The 17,234-nt window shown below is 47.1% G+C and overlaps 3 protein-coding genes across 14 annotated transcripts; 1 reads left to right on the top strand and 2 right to left on the bottom strand.

The window, feature by feature from the left end:
- Positions 1–1,316: 1,316 nt before the first annotated feature.
- Positions 1,317–4,533, bottom strand: LOC105187007 (uncharacterized). Of its 6 annotated transcripts, none has more exons than XM_025296702.1 (7): positions 4,337–4,532; positions 3,732–4,058; positions 3,393–3,511; positions 3,173–3,332; positions 2,977–3,098; positions 2,121–2,848; positions 1,317–2,021 (listed from the first exon to the last, which is right to left on the bottom strand). In XM_025296702.1, the coding sequence occupies exons 1-7, from the start codon at positions 4,346–4,348 to the stop codon at positions 1,702–1,704; spliced, it is 1,788 nt and encodes a 595-aa protein (XP_025152487.1). In that variant the 5' UTR covers positions 4,349–4,532; the 3' UTR covers positions 1,317–1,701. The 6 variants fall into 6 exon arrangements, with proteins under 6 accessions (XP_025152487.1, XP_011145870.1, XP_019698697.1 ...); XM_011147568.2 differs by having other exon boundaries at positions 2,121–2,446; positions 2,531–2,848; positions 3,173–3,511; positions 4,337–4,531; XM_019843138.2 differs by having other exon boundaries at positions 2,121–2,446; positions 2,531–2,845; positions 3,173–3,511; positions 4,337–4,530.
- Positions 4,534–7,151: 2,618 nt separating this feature from the next.
- LOC105187006 (HP1 and insulator partner protein 1) lies at positions 7,152–17,209 on the top strand. Of its 7 annotated transcripts, none has more exons than XM_025296731.1 (8): positions 7,152–7,546; positions 8,049–12,113; positions 12,246–12,409; positions 13,503–13,678; positions 13,747–13,957; positions 14,063–14,206; positions 16,641–16,799; positions 16,885–17,209. In XM_025296731.1, the coding sequence occupies exons 2-7, from the start codon at positions 8,099–8,101 to the stop codon at positions 16,791–16,793; spliced, it is 4,863 nt and encodes a 1,620-aa protein (XP_025152516.1). In that variant the 5' UTR covers positions 7,152–7,546; positions 8,049–8,098; the 3' UTR covers positions 16,794–16,799; positions 16,885–17,209. The 7 variants fall into 7 exon arrangements, with proteins under 7 accessions (XP_025152516.1, XP_025152517.1, XP_025152515.1 ...); XM_025296732.1 differs by having other exon boundaries at positions 7,152–7,762; XM_025296730.1 differs by having other exon boundaries at positions 7,152–7,946.
- On the bottom strand, positions 14,279–16,634 carry LOC105187005 (uncharacterized). Its single transcript, XM_011147564.2, has 4 exons — positions 16,234–16,634; positions 15,954–16,142; positions 15,624–15,827; positions 14,279–14,667 (listed from the first exon to the last, which is right to left on the bottom strand). Exons 1-4 carry the CDS (start codon positions 16,339–16,341, stop codon positions 14,488–14,490), a joined length of 681 nt encoding a protein of 226 aa, XP_011145866.1. The 5' UTR covers positions 16,342–16,634; the 3' UTR covers positions 14,279–14,487.
- Positions 17,210–17,234: the final 25 nt, after the last annotated feature.

Genomic DNA, 17,234 nt, shown 5'->3' with positions numbered 1-17,234 from the left:
GAGAGAGAGAGAAGGGAACTTTAATATATCTTCAATTCGCCAAATCGCGACGGAATTTTCTTCGAACGCGAGAAACGGAGCGTCGCGCGTCGCGCTACCAATTGGACATTGCTTTCCGGGTGGAAACGAGTGGCGATCAAATATCTACGAATGTTGCCGAGACCGAGGCAAAGGCGCGGGCGAGGGGCGGGGGGAGGGGGGCGGGGGGTGAATCGTGTTAAATCGAGCCTGAAATTAATAATCAAAATTAAACGACTGGCGAAACTTGTGATTTACTACTTTAGAAGACCGATACGCGGTACGTCCTTAGGTATATTACGATTAAATGTAAAGGCGGGGTGAAGGAGGAAAGGGAGAAAGGAGTAAAAAGAAGAAAAAAAACGAAATCGAGGAAAATTCCCTTGTGAGACACGCACGTGAGTATAAATAAAGAGATTTTTAAGCATTATCGTCCGTTTTCTCGCATCTTCATCCAGACGAACCGAGGAGGGTGACGCGAAGACAGTCTTTTCCGTTTCGAGGGTTCAATCGTTCACTCATTTCGCGCGCATCGAATCGTTGGGACTGTGTTCGTAATGTTATTAGCCGTTTAGAGCAGATAAACGTTTCTCGATCTCGATTAGGAGTCCGAACCAAAAAAGTAAGAAGGGGAGAGTTAGAGAGAGAGAGAGAGAGAGAGAGAGAGAGAGAGAGAGAGAGAGAGAGAGAGAGAGAGAGAGAGAAAACAGAGACAGAGGAAGAGAGGAGGAGATCGACCGTTCACACAGGAGAAAAGGTACATTACCGTGTACACGCTTACTGGAAAAAGGAAAAAAAAAAGAAACACACACACAAAATATGTATTTCTCGAGACGTCTTCATGCAAAGCTGATGAATGTTTTACGTGTATTAAAATGTTCCCTTTTAATCCTATTAAGACTTACAAAATATTATAAGTATTATACTTTACTTGTATATATACATATGTGATAAAAAAAAATATATATATCTATATATACATCTTGTTCTTGTACGTAAAATTTATATTCGTGACACCTCCGGTTCTCCGTGAAAAGCAAGTGTATGTTGAGACGTATTATATTGCCTAGTTAACTCGTAATGATACAGGTATATGTCAAGCAAACACGACGACGGGGATCGATACCGTAAGGACTTACCACACGATCGAATTTATAAATAAAAATTTTATATATTTACAGAAAGAAAAAAAATATATTTCTGACCTATTTTTACGATTTCGTTACAAAAATTTACACGCTTAATCGCTTAAATAACGACGGACGAACGTGAAGAAAGAGCTCTTTCGGTTTTCGTTGACGCAAGAAGAGACGAGTGCGCTGCAGCGTCTCGTCACTCCGACAGGGACTTGCTTCCCGCGAGAAATATAGAATTATTGTGCTCTGACGTAAGGATACCTGTCGATGAAAAAGAAAGAGAGAAAGAGAAAGAAAAGACTGTCGCGACTCGACACGCGTAACAATCTTCATTTGCAAAACTGCGCGTCGATTGCGCGTCCCTGAGGTGTGAATCAGCATCGACAATTTCGATTTAAATAACGCTTATCTTCGAGCACGAGCTTCAGCGCCTTCAGCGGAACGTTCACTTCGCGCGATAGCTTATCACAGCACTCTGCCGGGCACTTACAAATCCTATACACGGCAATGGGCGGGATCGGTAACTTGGAGTAACGTAACGCGCGATCTAAATATCGGTTGACGGCACAATGTCTAAATCGGAAGTCGTATTCACACTGGACAAACTGTCGCTCCAATCGGGTGGCGGGCAGTCTCTCAGCGGACTCGGCACGTCCACGGACATCCTGTGTTGCGTGTCGTCTAGTTTACTTTGGATTTGCTTCTCCATGTCGCAAGTTATCGGTTTACTGGACACGTTGTCGCTGTTGTGGTCTCTTCGCGAGGACTGGTGCGACGATTTCCTGCCGTGGTTCATGTTCGCGTTGCGGTGAAGGACGACGTCGCTTTTGTCGCAGTGGTGTGCCAGCATCTCTTCATCGTTCGCACCTGTTAACGCAACGAAACGCAACGTTCTTGAAAATCGCGTCAGTCCCGTGTTAATTATCATTATCAAAGCGCTCGCACGAAACACTCGAGCAAACTTGCCTTGCTTTTGGAAAGATTTGGGTATGAGAGTGTGCGACGATTCTCCGATAGCTAGACTGACGAAATGCGCGGCGGAGTCTTTACTAGCCGCGTTTCCCTTTAGGACGCGTTCCTGAGGCATGCGCTCCACCACCGACAGGGAGATGTCCGACAAACCATGGCCGTCCTCGGTGAAGCTCAAATTGGGTGAGGAGCACGCGGGTCCCGTGTTGACAGGCGAGAGAGGAGGTGGAGAACTCACGCCGCCGCCGCCGCCGCCGCCACCACCGTTGATATATTCCTCCTTCAAGGCGGTCGACTGTTCCGCGATGAGATTCTGAAACTCCCTGTAACGTGTTAAAAGATAGGCAACACGGTAATAAGACGAAGAGGTAGTTTCTACTGTATCAACGAAGGGTACATGAACCAACTTTATCGTATTTCGAAGCTCGACGTTAAGCGTATCCTTGTAGGAAGACAATACCGAGAGCTTTTCCTTTTCTATTATCATGCACTGATTTTTAATGTACCGCTCGCGCGCAAGTTTCGTTTGCTTAGTGAGTTCTGTTCTCAATTCTGAGATCACTTTCTCGTCGTCCTTGATTTGCTGCTTCAGCGTCGACACCGTCTTATCTTTACTCTCTGCTGCCTCTTCCAGTTGATGCGTAAGCGCTTTTATGTGGTTCTCTAAAAGCGTCTGCTGCTGATCAGCTTCCTTTAAGCGCGCATCTTGCTTTTGTATTTGGCTGCTTAAATAAATGATATCTGCATCAATGAGACGCGAGAAAGTGCTAAAGAATTTTGAAGATTGGAATTTTGGAATGTTTATGAAATGAATTCCATAATTTCTTATGTTGTTGATACATCATGTACAAACCTACGAAACTTTTCTCGTTCTGACATCCATAATTCACATTTTGCCTTCATCTGTTCGCTGTATTCCTGCAATTTGATTTTATCCTTTTCCAGTTTAGATTGTATAGACATAATGTCCAATTCCTGCGAGTATCAATAATGGCGTATAATTTACTCCAAGATAAACAAAAAAGGTACAGTGATAAACAGTAGCATACTTCCAGTGCCGATATTCGCGGAGAGAAGCTTATAGGTATTCTGCATAGTATCTGCTCCATCTCGTTAAAGATTTCAATGGTCCTCTTATCTTTTGCAACTGAATCTTCCAATTCTTTCATTAAGAAACATAATGCACGCACCGGATTAAAATCATCAAATCTGTAAAAACCATTATTCAGTTCAGGAATTTGTACAGCTCGATCCTGGACAAGTACAGACTGGATGTTATTCGTGGAAGATGAGGATGATTTTCCACTAATGCAAGTTTTGAGTTCCTCCACCTTCTTTTGAGAAGATGTCCTTTTCGATGAAGCTGCATCCGAGTTTTTACTGTTATGCTAAATAGAAGAACATGAGACATTTGAATTACAAACATAGAGAGCAATGGCATTAATTTAGCTGATAAATAATTGGCTTTTATTAAATATGTGATAAAGTCAAATGATTCAAAAATTCAGCTAAACCTTCTGAATGAATACTAATATGTATACATATCAAATTGAAACCTGTTTATGTATACATATATATATATATATAAGCACAATATATAATACTCACATTACATCTATTTTTCTGCAATTCCTGACCATTTGAACTTTTTTTTACTTCTTTATTTTCTGTATGTTTGGTAGACTTGGAAGACTGCACTTGTTTCATGTATAACAGATTCTGATTTCCAAAAATCTGACCCCAGTTCTGAGGTCTTCTAGAACTGACTGGAGTAGACTTTTTCTTTTCAACTGATCCCTTTTGTCCAGTGATGTTGGAAGTTGATTTAATTGGTGTATTTTCTGATCTTTTTGTCTTATCTTGTTTTTTTACGATAACTTCCACCATCTCACCTACTAACACCATTTCCTTGGAAGGTGAAGTCCTTGTTACATACTATGCAGGACCAAGTAAAAAAGAAAAATATCTTATGTAATTAAAGAGCTAAGATTAATAAAGTAAATGAATTGAAAATATATAAGTATAAAATAACAGTGTGTACATTGAGCGAATATAACCTTTTATTTTACATCCTAAAAGCGCTACAATTTAATTGTCATGAACGTAATATTTTTAACATTTCAAAGAAAAAATGGCAACATCCTAAACAGGTTAACATTATTACAAACATACATGACAATGTTTGCAATTGTTCGATATGTTATTGTTTTCACCTTTGTACTCATGATGTCATATCGATTAATAAATGCATGTTGCGCACATATTTTTATAAATGACCCGTTTGATGATAAATTAAAAAAAGGAACTGCTGTCTTCTATAAAAGCATAAACAAATCGATGTCACTTTAAAATCCAACGACAACAAATCTATCACCCTCTCTCTTTCTTTCTCACTCACTTACTCACTCTCAGTCCCTCCCTCTATCTCTCTCTCTCTCTCTCTCTCTGTCTCTCTCTCTCTCTCTCTCTTTCTCTCTCTCTCAATACTGCAGGCACAAGACGAGATAGTGGATGTTTTCCAACTAAAGCCAGCGGCACACGGTGCTTGTTTTCGTGCTGGATTGCTTGCTAAATGAAAATACTGCGTTCTGATTGGTGCATTTCCGAGGATGGATGGAAATGCACCAATCAGAACGCAGTATTTTCATCCAGCAAGCAATCCAGCACGAAAACAAGCACCGTGTGCCGCTGGATTTAGCAGAGAGGAAGCTGAGAGCGGCCAATACGGCGTTTTCGGCGACACCGATTTTTCGCACTGGAAATGGGCGCCATCTGCATCCATTTTGAGAGGAGAACTACGATGCTACATCCACTTTTAGGTCTTGGTGGTAAAATCTGCATGTGGTGGAAGTCCGTGCTACATCCACTTTCAGGAGGTTTATGTCCGTGCTACAACCCTAATAGTATACTTGACAAGCCGGTCTCTCGCACATTGTTACGCGTTTTGTAACATGAATTAACATGTTAACATGAGCAAAAAAAAAAGAATTGACATTGTGTATGATTAATATCATGAAGATCATACAAAGTGTCTGGTAATTAGCTGCTAACCCGAAGTATAAAGGTAAATTGGGTTGAGACAAATATAAAAGTTCCATATCGTTTTGCGAGATTCGCAATAATTATCGGCGCCCTTTTCCAGTGCGAAAAGTCGGTGTCGCCGAAAACGCTGTGTTAACCGCTCTCAGGTTCCTCTCTGCTTTTTAATTACCTCCGGGCCCTTTAGGGCCCCCTTGGCTGATACGAAAATTTACCCAGGGCTGACTGATAGTCTTTATATTACCTCGTCGGTGCTGCAGGTCTCTGTTAAAGCGAATCTCCAATGTAACTGACAGATAAATAGGCCATTCTTCGTACATTGATGTGTTGAATTTGTATTGATAGACAAATTAATAAACGGAGACAACGCGAGCATTAAATGATTAAAATTTATACAAAATTTTTCAAATTGCACTATGCAAACAAGTAATCACAATCATTCTGTGTAAAATGCAGATTTGTGCCTTTCATTTGCGTCCTCGCACACTGTGGTTCGCTTTCTTTTTCATTGACTTATTTACAATTAAAACAAAAATCATTTTTTCATCTTTGATTACTTACAGGGAATAAATGAATCTGTATATTATATTTTTTAACAAATGAATAAAAAGCCAAAAGGTTCCTGTTTAAGGCTAATTCTACATGCGTCGTACGACAGGCTTGTCGGACGTTCCGATTGGCTGTCAGATAATGAATTTCTAGGGTGCTTAGAGAAAAAATTAGGCATTCAGAAATTTCCTATCCGACAGTCAATTGGAACGTCTGACAAGCTTGTCGTACAACATATGTAATATTAGTTTTACGCAAAACTATTTTATCAGTTACATATTATTATTTAAGTTACTTATCATTTTTGCTAAAAGACAACTTTTAGTTCCGTTATTTTCATTGGTGTTGCAAAGTCTCCGCTACAAGGCGCCACTTGCTGAGACGCTGCAGTCGCGGTACGGTCGCAGACTTTTTTTTAATGACTTTCTGAACGCATCCCTTTAGAAAGCTGAGAGCTGCTGCGCTTCGCCTGCGGAGCACGCCTGCGCAGTAACTTACAACGAAAGACGAGAAATAAAATATACGTGGTGTGACATAAGTATGTCAACAATCGTTGCGTTCAGTGGAGAAAACCGCTCAGTGAGCGATTAGTGACTAAAAAAATACGATTTCACTTAAAATTTAATATACATACCTGTTTAATACCTTGCAAAAGACGCATTCCCATTTGAGGGACTTGCGCTATATATCTATTCCTCCGCTACTGATTTTTCAAAATGTAAGAATTTGGTGCGTTCACGACCACTCAACAGTTGAGCAACTGTTGAATAATTCGTCAAAGTTATTGGTCTGAATGTAAGGATCTAACAGTAAGGACCAATAGTCCTAATCCCTCACTGAGCGGTTTTCTCCGCTGAACGCAATGATTGTGTTCACTTTCTACTAAGCGCTCACTGAGCGTTTAATAACTATTGGTCCTTACTGTTAGATCCTTACATTCAGACCAATAACGTTGACGAATTATTCAACCGTTGTGTAACTGTTGTGTTTTCTGAACGCAGCCAATGATTGTTGACATATTTATGTCATACCACATATATTTCATTTCTCGTCTTTCGTTGCGAGTTACTGCGCAGGCGTGCTCCGCAGGCGGAGCAGCAGCTTCACTTTCTCGAGTGGGGATGCGTCCCGAAAGTCATTAAAAACAAAGTGACAACCTTTGTGTCCGCGACCGTACAACTCAACGACGTGTCATAAATATCTTCTTCGACATTTTTTTATCGCGATAAGAGAGCGTACCTTGACAATTCAACGAACAAATTGGAATATCCCTTCATTTCCAAACCATACGACTTGACGACTGATTAAAGGCTCTTCTGTTTTCAAGTTCCAAACGTCCCTTTCGCCCATCATGCGGAGCAGCCCGAATGAGAGGCGCGTAACCGCTCCGTTGTGAGCGGCCTTTACGAGCGAGCGTAACTATGCTTAAGTATCTAGCTCACGTTCGTTAATTAATGATGAAAGTACGCTTGTTTTACGGTGGGAAGCCGCGGAAAATGTCGTGTGTCCTCTTCCGCACGTGATAGCGCAGGGCCTTGAGAGCACTCGGTGATAAGGATACGAGCGTAGACGAGCGAGTCGCGCGTCTACGGCGACCTCGTCGTTTGAATCGGCGTGGCTTCCTCGTGCGTGGCTCACGTCTCGCCCCTGTAAACATGGTGTTTGGGCTCGTCGAAATAATTGTTTTTTTCCACGAGATCGATTAGACGAGAGCCGATTTTCCGAGCGACACGGCGGGCACGACAACACGCGCGCGTTATACCGCACGAAACCGGAGTACTATGTGATACTCGGCTGAACAGACAGAAAAGATATGGATGCATATTTGCTGCACGGTAAGGCTCGGCGATCTGCCATTAAGCGTTTGTAAATTGACGTTACCGAGGATATTCGCTCAGCAATGAGCGGGATTAGATCGCGCCTCATCAACGGCACCGCTGCGCCCCGCTCGTCCGCCTCGCGGCAGCGTGAAATTGGATAGCTTTGCGCTGCTCTATTCGGCGTTAGCCGCCGTTTGTCAGCGTGAGCTTGTGTCGAGACTACCCGCAGTCGTAAGTGTTTTTCCCCTCTGCCCCCCGCCCCGCCCCCCCGCCCGACGTTCCCGCATCCTCGTGGAAGTTGCGCCGTTATTTGGAAAACGACACGACGAAGATCATCGGGCGAGATAGGCGCTCGTGAGATTACCCTGTCGGATGTTTGCGCGGGCATATCCGTGCGACGCGCACCGTTTACTAGGTTATGGTAGTTTTTATAAATACACACACGCACACCGCCCGACGCACTGCGTGCGGTCGAGACGAATTCATGGTGAAGTTGTTTTCTCTTTCTGCGAAACAGGAAACTGTATGATTTAGCGATAGACTTGGGACAACCCCCGGTACCTTACCATGGAACAGTCAGACACACTACAGGTACAGGTTCTCCAGTCTGATGGGTCAGCCACGAATATTGACGCGCAGGCAATCCATGACGCGGAGATTGTCATCGATCAGGGTGAGGAGGCCGTCGCTGAAGGTGGTGGCCAGGATTCGCCGAGTGTGTGCAAGCAGCAGCCAGAATGCAGTTCACCAGTGGATAATACCGATAGCAATGTAGAATGTAAGTCAGATGATTGTGTAGACGCCGGCAACAGTAATGTACTTGTTGACAAGGTCTGCAGCGATGCGACTGATCACACAAAGTCTGATTCGGTTAAACTGGATGCGGAGACGAGCACGTTAAAGGACGAGACTATTGAGATCTATGAGCATATAAAGGATGAAATGATCGACTCGACTTACGAATCCTTGTTCGCCAAGGAAGACCAAAGCCTAAATGTGATAACTGAATCTAACGTAGTAAAAGAAGAAAAGGAGACGACACACGCGACTGCGAACAATGACGCTAACGTAGTAAAAGAATCTGATGTTGTGGATGAGCAGTGTCCTGCGTTAGAGCAGCCTGCCAGTGAACATTTTGAGGTTCAAGTTCGTGAATCAGTGGAGGAGGCGATTGAGGAGATTCACAGTAACGACGGTAACCAGAATAGCTCAATAGTAACGAATGCTGAACTAACCAAATTAGTAAACGAAGAGACAGAAGTGGTGGTAGTGTTAGAAGAGACCATACCGGACGTGCCGGACGCGCCTGCGAACAATGTTGTTATCAGTGTAGGTGACAAGGACGCTGTCAAGGAATACAAGCAGGAGGCTGCGCTCGCTCTGCAGAAGAATAAGCCTGACCACGAGTTCGCCAACCTGATCGAATACAGCGAGGAGAGCGACGGCACTATAATAGAGGTGATCGCGACGGAGGTCGTGGAGCAACGGCGGAACAGCGAGGACTGCGCGGACCGCAGAAAGTGCGACACGGAGACCGCGAAGCTGACGACCGACGGCGGAAGTGAAGTGGCGCTGAACAAAAGTACAAAAGCCAGTGAGCCGAGTAGCAAAGGTCTGATAAACTCGGTCAGCAAGAAGACCGACGCAGAGCTGAGTACCGCTATCATCGTAGACGAAAAGATTGTTATCACAGAGAACGTCAGCCCGAAGACTGAGGACGCTCACGAGCATTCGGACAAGGAGGCGGTCGCAGCCAAAGAGGCGGGCGCCGCCGACTTGACGAAGAAGAGGAGCGTAATTCAGGACATTTTCGACGACTGGGGCGTGGAGAACACAGACGAAGACGCGCAGTCGACCTCGAGAGAGCACGACTCGGTGGAGATCGAGCTGAAGAGTTTACTGGACGAGACGAAGCCGTCGGACGAAGCCGCCGCGAGTAAGCAGCCTCACCAGCAGGAGGCGGTTCCTCGCGCGGACAAGGAGTGCGCCGCGGACGACGCGCGGTGCGACACGGCCGCCGCGGACACGGCCGAGAAGAGCGCAACGACGAAGAAGTCGGCCGGACAGACGGAGAATCAAAAGAAGAGCAAGGCCGGTGCCGGACGCGACGCTCCGTCGACGGATCGAGCGGCCACGTCGCCGGTCGCCAAGTCGTCGCGCGCGTTCAATGCCACGTCGCATTCCACTAGCTCCAAGAACCGCTCCCGCCACTTAACCAGCCAGATAGCGTCGCCGGCAGAGGTGACGGAAGTGTTGAAGGAGCGTCTGCGAGAGAAGCAGAAGGTCGTCGTGGATGCGCCGCGCACCGCCGACATCTTCTTCGTGAAGAAGCTCACGCAAAGATTGTCCAGTAAACTAGCGGGCAGCCCGATCCCGCCTCCGGCGAACCCGCCACCGTCACTGCCACAGCAACCTGCCGTCTCTCTATCTTCTTCTACGCCCGCGCCGATAACGACGGACAACTGTGATAAGAATGCAACGAGCGAGAGCGCGACGACGGACACAAGCAAGGACGGCACCTCCGACAACAAGGAGTTGTTAGCCATCTTGGAGGGCGACGTCGACCCCGATTGGTCCATCCTCAAGCCACCGACGCTCACCGCGGAGGGTAAAGCACCATCCAACGTGGAGCAGCCCGACCACGGCCCGCCGAAACTCGACCCCTTGGTCGAGCGGGAAATGGCTCTGAAGCAGCTGCTCGAGTTACCTGTCGCATCCTCGAAGAAGAGCACCGCGCGGAAGAAGAAGACGTTCAAGCCAGCCCCCGGAAGCAGGGCTGCTGCCAAGGACGCCGAGTCGAAGAACCCGGCTACCGGGCAGAACCCGAAGAAGATCATCAGCATCGACCTGGCGAAGGAGAACGCGCGCACGCATGTGGGACACACGGAGATTGAACTGGACTCGCCAGTTCACGAGCAACAGGGCGCCCTGAAAAGCGACGATGCTGCCGAGTCTCCGAGCCAAGCGACGCGCGCCGAAGAGTCGAGGTCGGGCAGGAAGCGCAAGCTCACGGAGAAGGCGAGGGAGCACGAGCAGCAGAACACGATAAAACGGCAACAGAAGGTCTACAAAGGTAAGGTGCCAGTCGGCAAGAAGCAGGAGGCCAACGTCGCGGTCAACGACGACGGTCCGGCGACGGAGGCTCCCGCTATAGCGGACGACTCGGAGCTGCAGATGGACGTTGTAAATAACGAGGAGACCGTGACGAAAGAGCTGGCGGACAAGCAGCAGTTCGACGAGAAGGCGGAGCCGGCTCTGAGCAAGCCCGAGAACTCGCCACTGAAGCGGCCGAAGCAGAGCCTCGCGAAGAAGGGCTCGCAGCCGATCACCAAGAGAAAAGTCGTGGTGAAGAAGTTACTGCGGCAGAAGATATCGCCCAACAAGAAGCCCGTCAAGCTGAAAGCCAAACTGACCCCGTCGCCGAAGAAAGCGTCCTCGTCACCGAAAGTGATGCCACCGAAGGCGCAGAAGCGGGCGGCCGAGGGCGCGTCGTCCAGCGACGCGAAGCCCAAGAAGAAGAACAACAACGAGATCGACAGATTGTTGCAGGACGAGGGGGTGGTGAACCTCCTGTACGATGTGGAGCAGCCGGACAAGAAGCGTCTGGTCCCGATCACCAAGTCGCGCGCCAAGGTGATGGATCTGCAGAAGGTGCAGCGCGAGCTGAAGATCCGCAAGAAGCTGGTGCGCAACGCCGTGCTGCGGCTGCGCACATCTTCCGGCACGGTGACGAAGGTGTCGCCGAGGTCGAAAAGGACGGCGGTTCAGCCGAGCGACGGCGCGGCCGACAAGAAGCTGGCGGAGCAAATCGCGTCGCCGAAGACTCCGAACGCCACCTCACCCACGGAGTTTATTCTGCCGGCGAAGATCAGGAACGCCGCCGATGCGTCCATCATAGTTAGGAGGCACTCGTCCAGCTCATTCTCGAGCGCGTCCGGCAGCCCAAGGGTCAGCGTCGACACCCCGGACAAGCCTGCCGCCGAGATCGCCACGGTCAAGTTGGACGACGGTGCCGCTCACTCGCTCAGGTCCGCCAAGAGGCGGCATTCGCAAGACGAGAAGATAAACGTGAAGAAGAGCAAGAAGAAGACGGACAAGTCCGACGCCGCCGTCGACGCCACTGCCGCTACCAGCACCAGCCCCACCGCTACTAACGTCACCACTTCTTCCACTACCGCGACCACCACGACCACAATCAACGCCAACGCGAATAGCGGCGCTGACGAGAAAGCCGCCGCCGCCGCCGCTGCGCGTCAGAGTAAAAACAAGGACGTGAAGAAGGTCGACAAGGCCGCCAAGCAGCAGGAACATCATATCCCAGCGTTGGAGAACAGCGTCACCTCCAGTAAGGTCACTACGAGATCGAACGGCGCGGCGACGGGAAAGGTGACGGCCAAGAGCAAGCGGGCCGTGAAGAGCAAGGTGAGCTTCGTCAGGCCAAGCGAAGCCGAGAATCCTGAGGACTCCTCCAAGGAGGAGGCCGAACTGTCGGCCTGCCTCGCTGAAGCTGCTACCGCTCTCTCGATCGTCAATGCCGGCCGTTCGGGGAATAACGCCAATACCCGGAAGAGCAAAGGTAAAGGTAACGATGAGACATTTACGAATTAGTTTTCGGCTGCGATGTATGCATGTATACTTGGTATGATTGTTGAACCGATTACTCTTAGTCAGTTGGTCACGCAATACACATACTAAGTACCATAAAATATTCCAGTAAATACAAGTATCGTGAAAATGTTGGAATTAGGTAATACCAAAACCGAGGCGCCAGGCCAATTCCGCAATAAGGAGATAAATGTGCGACGGCACGGTAATCTCGTGCAATTGATACTTACGCCATCCTCGTCGACGAGAGTAAGGAACGCTCTGACGTTGCAAGTAAGGTCAAACCCTTCGGTACTCAAGAAGAAGTATAATACCTTGGTCATTTTAATCAAATCGTCTGCCTCGTGCATTCTTAACCAACGAGAGATGTGCATCTCTCTGGGGTTTATATCGTTTCGATCGTGTTCGAACACATTCAAGGCTCCAGCACCCTCGCCGCGGTCACCTTGACTAATGACGAATCGGAAGCGAGAGAATGTGTCCTCAAGATTCTCGCAGAATGCGCAAAATGACACTTGCGACACGAACGTGACGAAATCGTGAAGAAGGGTGTACAGGATGTGCCAGAAAGACGGGCAAACCAGGATCAACTTGATAACTTTTGAGATGATTTTTGAGAGAAATGCTAAGTATGAAAGTTTTAGGGCTTGAAAATGGGCATGTAACTTGACTTAGAGATGAAGTTTGGAGGTCAAATCAAGATCAACTTTAAAATCGTAAAAATGAAAATCTCCATTTTTTATTACATCATCTTTGCCTATCAATTGACTCGAGTAACTTTTGCCTGAAGCATTTTTTCACTTGCCTCACATTTCTTGAGATACTTGAGGAAAACTCGGTAACTTTTGCAGTATTCGGCTTACGATATCTCGCTAACTATTTGTTGTGGTAGGAAAAAGCGATGCTTGAAATTTCCAAGTGTCATCGAGTTGACAAAAGTTAGGTCGCTGAATGTCTACTTGCAAGCCCCAAAGCTTTTGTATTCAACATTTTTTTCAGAAACGTCACCCTTTCGAGTTAATATATGGTGCTCATTTTTCTGGCGCACCCTGTATGTCGCGTTGTTCTCACGGATGTCTATCGATTGCGCGAGCGGAAGTAAGTTCTCGGGATGCTCGATCGATCGCAAGTGCCATCTTATGAGCGTGTCCTTTCACTTCAACGCATCTCGCGAGAGTCTGCAACCTGCACCCTCTCGCTTCTGGTTAATCAAGAGCTTCGCGGCGGGGGAAGACGGGGCGCCGAGTGAATATCAAACAACTGAATAATATTAACATCTGCGTCCGAGATACTTTTCTAGATGCGTGCTCCGTCGACCATCGACGTCTCTGCGAATCCTTACACGCTTTGTTTCTGCCGTCACCAGGTGATGCAGGAGTTCCGAGACGCCTTGTCGATATTGAACAGGGACGACAAATGTAGGGTAGTACTGTTAACCGCTACAGGCACGAGTTTCTGCGAGGGCCTCGAGCTCTCGACGTTGTTACGCGCGAATAAGGAGGAACGCCGGTCAGTCGCGCAAGAATTAGCGCACGCCGTCAAGTATGTATACACTCGCAGCGGCCACGTGATCGCCGATAAATCGCAGCTTATCGAGCTTGTCGTTTCAGGGAATTCATCAAGAGTTTAGCTACCTTCAGTAAACCCATAGTAGCCGGTGTGCAGGGGGTCGCGGTTGGACTCGGTGTGACGATGTTGCCCTTGTTCGACCTCGTGATCGCCAGCGACAAGGCCACGTTCTCCACTCCTTACGCGAAACTGGGCCAGATCGCCGAAGGAGCCGCCGTCTACACCCTGTCGCATATACTAGGCAGCCCAGTCGTAAGCATTGCGCGTAACTATGGTAGATTTGACGAGAAGCTGAACTAACGCTTGTTTTCCCGACGAAAAGCTGAGCTAAGGCTTGTTCTCTCTCCCTTTCGGCAGACGAGTGAGCTCCTCTTGGGTGGTAGAACCCTGACGGCCAGCGAGGCGCTGAGAGCGGGCCTCGTTACTCGAGTTTTGTGGCCCGACCGATTTCAAGTAGAACTGTTACCGTCGCTGCGGACCATGGGCGAGCAATCGTCACAGGTGAGTTACGCACAGCGTATGTCTTGGTGGCAACGTTAACGGGAATTGAGTACCCTTCATTGACGAGTTCCCTTCATTGGGGTTTGTCGAGGTAGTTTATCGTTGTTATCATTATGGACATACATTCATTTGTTCATCGCGGATATATTCCGTTGCCGAGCTTTGTTACTCTGCGTTACGTCGCGTTAATCTGCACAATAATTACACACAAGTGGCGCAGCCAAGCAGACTTCTCTTCGGACTCGTTGAATGTCGAATCTCGCAGTGATGCCTCTGTACCTTCACGAGCGGTAGCAGTAAGCCATGTAAGCGGGCCCAGAGTAGAGCAGCTCTTGCACGTTTACTTCTGTCTTGTCCTTGAAGATGCACAGGTGCCTCTCAGGGCATGTGCATCTATAATACGTCGAATACAGGTCAGCTCGTATGAAGCCGCAGAAATCCAGTGTCTCGCACATTCTCTTCTGCGTTAAACGGCAATATAACGTAAAGATTAAACCTGGTAATTTGTGTGGGTGTTCGCGGCGCAGAGAGAGAGAGAGAGAGAGAGAGAGAGAGAGAGAGAGAGACTGACTTGACTTGGTTCTCGGCTCGCTGCGGCGTCCATCGTGGATTCGTTCGAGGAGACCAAATCGAGTACGGGGATTAAGTATACAGAATGTTTCAGGAAAGACTGACCGCAAGCCGTTATGTTCTCATCGAGACAAACTGAAAGATTATTATTACAAACATGACACCTAAAACGCTTAATTGAAAGGTTCATGTTGAGTCAAGATGAGAAAAGAAATTAATTTTAACGTTAACATTGATATGTACAAATAATCTTTATTTAAAGGGACTTTAGAAATTAAAAGAGAAACAGGAAAACAAAAATCGAAAGAGATTGTTTTCAAGTGACGTCACAGATCAAGTCAAGTCAAGCGTGAATTTAATAATTTAAATAAATATTGTATGTATATTGCGTTAACATCTTGATTCGACATTCGACTTTCAACTGTATGTTTGTAGCATTTAGCTCTTCTGTCTGCCTTGATGAGAAGAGTACGACTGCACAAGTCAGCTTTTGAAACACCCTGAATAGATATGTATACTTATATTGCATAATTACAATTATACACAGTTGTATATACGAGTAGCCCCTTTTTCAAATGTCCGAAGCCTAAACGAAGGTCGCAAGAAACGCGTTGCTCGAAAAGAAGATGTTCCAGACAAAAGTTGCCTGGTCTCAAGGAGTCTCAAGACCGAGAGAACGTCACCGTTCTCTGACCTTGCTCAGACTTTTCGTCTGAAGCCTTTTTTTGAGTTTGACTTCGGGCGGACATTTGAAATGGGCCACCCTGTATGCATACAATACATCGTTATCTTGCAAAGTGCTGAAGCAATTCCTCTCCTTGTGCATAGTGGCACACGCCTGACATACCTTGACACACCTGAACACCTGAACGAGACCGTGCTCCTCGTACGTGTATTTTTGCAACTTCCAGTAATGCGTCTGCGGACACACGCAATTCACCGTTACGTTATATGGTATAATGTAGCTGTTGCTCGTATCGCCTTCTCCATGCACTATCACCGCCTCCTGCCTGTGCGCGCATGTCTCCAGCTCCACTAGTTGCGTGCAAAACTACCGAGAAACGTGACTGGTTAGAAAGGAGAGCATGGAGAAGGCAAATTGGCGCGTCATCGCGGCGCTCTCCGGGCGCTCTCCGAGTCGCCGCCGCTCGTCCGGGCGAGCTGGCCTTTTCGCTACCTTGAGAAGCGACTTGTTGTCGAGTATCGCGGACGAATCGTCCACAATTTTCGTCCACTGCCACGGACACTCCCTCCCGTCGGGACAACGGCACAGTCTTTCCGTCAAACCGGACATCCAAAACCGGTCGTGGACCACATTGCATACCTCGTGAGATTCACAGAGATGTAAATCGCTCTCCCCCTGAACCTGTTTCAACGAGTTCAACGGACCTTCGTCAGGCTGTCGTGCACTTGCCAGGGAATTAGTTAAGCGTTATAATTTCGCGAATAATACGAACACCTTTCATATACTTGAACGTAACATTGCTAGCCTTGCTGCTGATTGTCGTGTACACGCCGGCCGCCGCGCTGATTGCGGTGACGAGCAAGCAAACCCCGACCAACATGCTTTTTACATGCGGCTTTACGCTAAACGCGTCAGAATTCGACTGTCACAGGCGCACAGAAGTATCGATATATCTCAACGCAAGCGGAATCGCTGATGCATTCTCGATTCCACGTTTGCTCCCACATGACTCGTAATTACGAAACTTATTAATATTTATGACACTATATGCCGTTGTCTTCGGCTCCGCGTTCGTGGAGCGTACAGAGGTGTTGCAATATGCGTAGCAAATCCAAATGCGGCGGCAACATTCCGCTCTCTCGTTTTGCACAAACAAACAAATCCTCGTCTTTTCCCCAGTCTATGGAGGCGACCAAGGCTCTGCTGCGTCACAGCCTACGGAAGAAACTAGACGCCGCACTTGAGTCGGAAACGTACTTGTTGATCCAACAATGGTGTTCTGCTGAGTGTCAGACTGCTATAAAAGCTTATATTGATGGGAAGATTCAGTAAATGATGGTGAGTACTCTCGACTCGCGCCAAACGGGAACGTGGCGCTGCGTCGGTGTACCGCGATTGTTCTCATAGTGGATGTTAATTTCAGTGCAACTACTATCGATATATTGTGACCCAACAATCTGTGTTAGAAATCGGAAATGACGATTTGTGAATAATACAAATATATGTAAGGTCAAAAAAAAAATATACTTCTGGTGTAACATTCTACGTCAACGCACGATATTTTAGATATAAGATATTGAATCACTCTCAAAACAGATGGACTATTTTACTATTAGAGATCGTTTAGATATAAATTTATTATATATATAAAATATATATATATATATATATAAATATATACAGATACTTTTCCGCAGTATGTTATTATTGTTAGATTAAAATAAAGGTACATTCTGTATTGATTGTAACTGTATCCTCGATGGTTACTAAACT

This window comes from Harpegnathos saltator, unplaced genomic scaffold, assembly GCF_003227715.2.
Source record: "Harpegnathos saltator strain DR-91 unplaced genomic scaffold, Hsal_v8.6 scaffold156, whole genome shotgun sequence".
In the NCBI taxonomy this organism is placed as follows: domain Eukaryota; kingdom Metazoa; phylum Arthropoda; class Insecta; order Hymenoptera; family Formicidae; genus Harpegnathos; species Harpegnathos saltator.
Note: the sequence above shows the minus strand (reverse complement) of the source record. Positions and strands in the feature narration are given on the sequence as shown.

What these genes read in the sequence shown, in the direction of transcription:
- LOC105187006 (XM_025296731.1), top strand. Translation starts at nt 8,099, where the DNA reads ATGGAACAGTCAGACACACTACAGGTACAGGTTCTCCAGTCTGATGGG. An exon ending in ATATACTAGGCAGCCCAGTC is followed by an intron (nt 13,958 to 14,062) that starts GTAAGCATTGCG and finishes CCCTTTCGGCAG; the next exon opens with ACGAGTGAGCTCCTCTTGGG. An exon ending in TGGGCGAGCAATCGTCACAG is followed by an intron (nt 14,207 to 16,640) that starts GTGAGTTACGCA and finishes TCTTTTCCCCAG; the next exon opens with TCTATGGAGGCGACCAAGGC.
- LOC105187005 (XM_011147564.2), bottom strand. Translation starts at nt 16,341, where the DNA reads ATGTTGGTCGGGGTTTGCTTGCTCGTCACCGCAATCAGCGCGGCGGCC. An exon ending in CGTTCAAGTATATGAAAGGT is followed by an intron (nt 16,143 to 16,233) that starts GTTCGTATTATT and finishes TCGTTGAAACAG; the next exon opens with GTTCAGGGGGAGAGCGATTT. An exon ending in AGGTGTTCAGGTGTGTCAAG is followed by an intron (nt 14,668 to 15,623) that starts GTATGTCAGGCG and finishes CGTTTAACGCAG; the next exon opens with AAGAGAATGTGCGAGACACT.
- LOC105187007 (XM_025296699.1), bottom strand. An exon ending in CGCGAATATCGGCACTGGAA is followed by an intron (nt 3,099 to 3,172) that starts GTATGCTACTGT and finishes TGATACTCGCAG; the next exon opens with GAATTGGACATTATGTCTAT. An exon ending in GAACGAGAAAAGTTTCGTAG is followed by an intron (nt 2,849 to 2,976) that starts GTTTGTACATGA and finishes CATTTATTTAAG; the next exon opens with CAGCCAAATACAAAAGCAAG.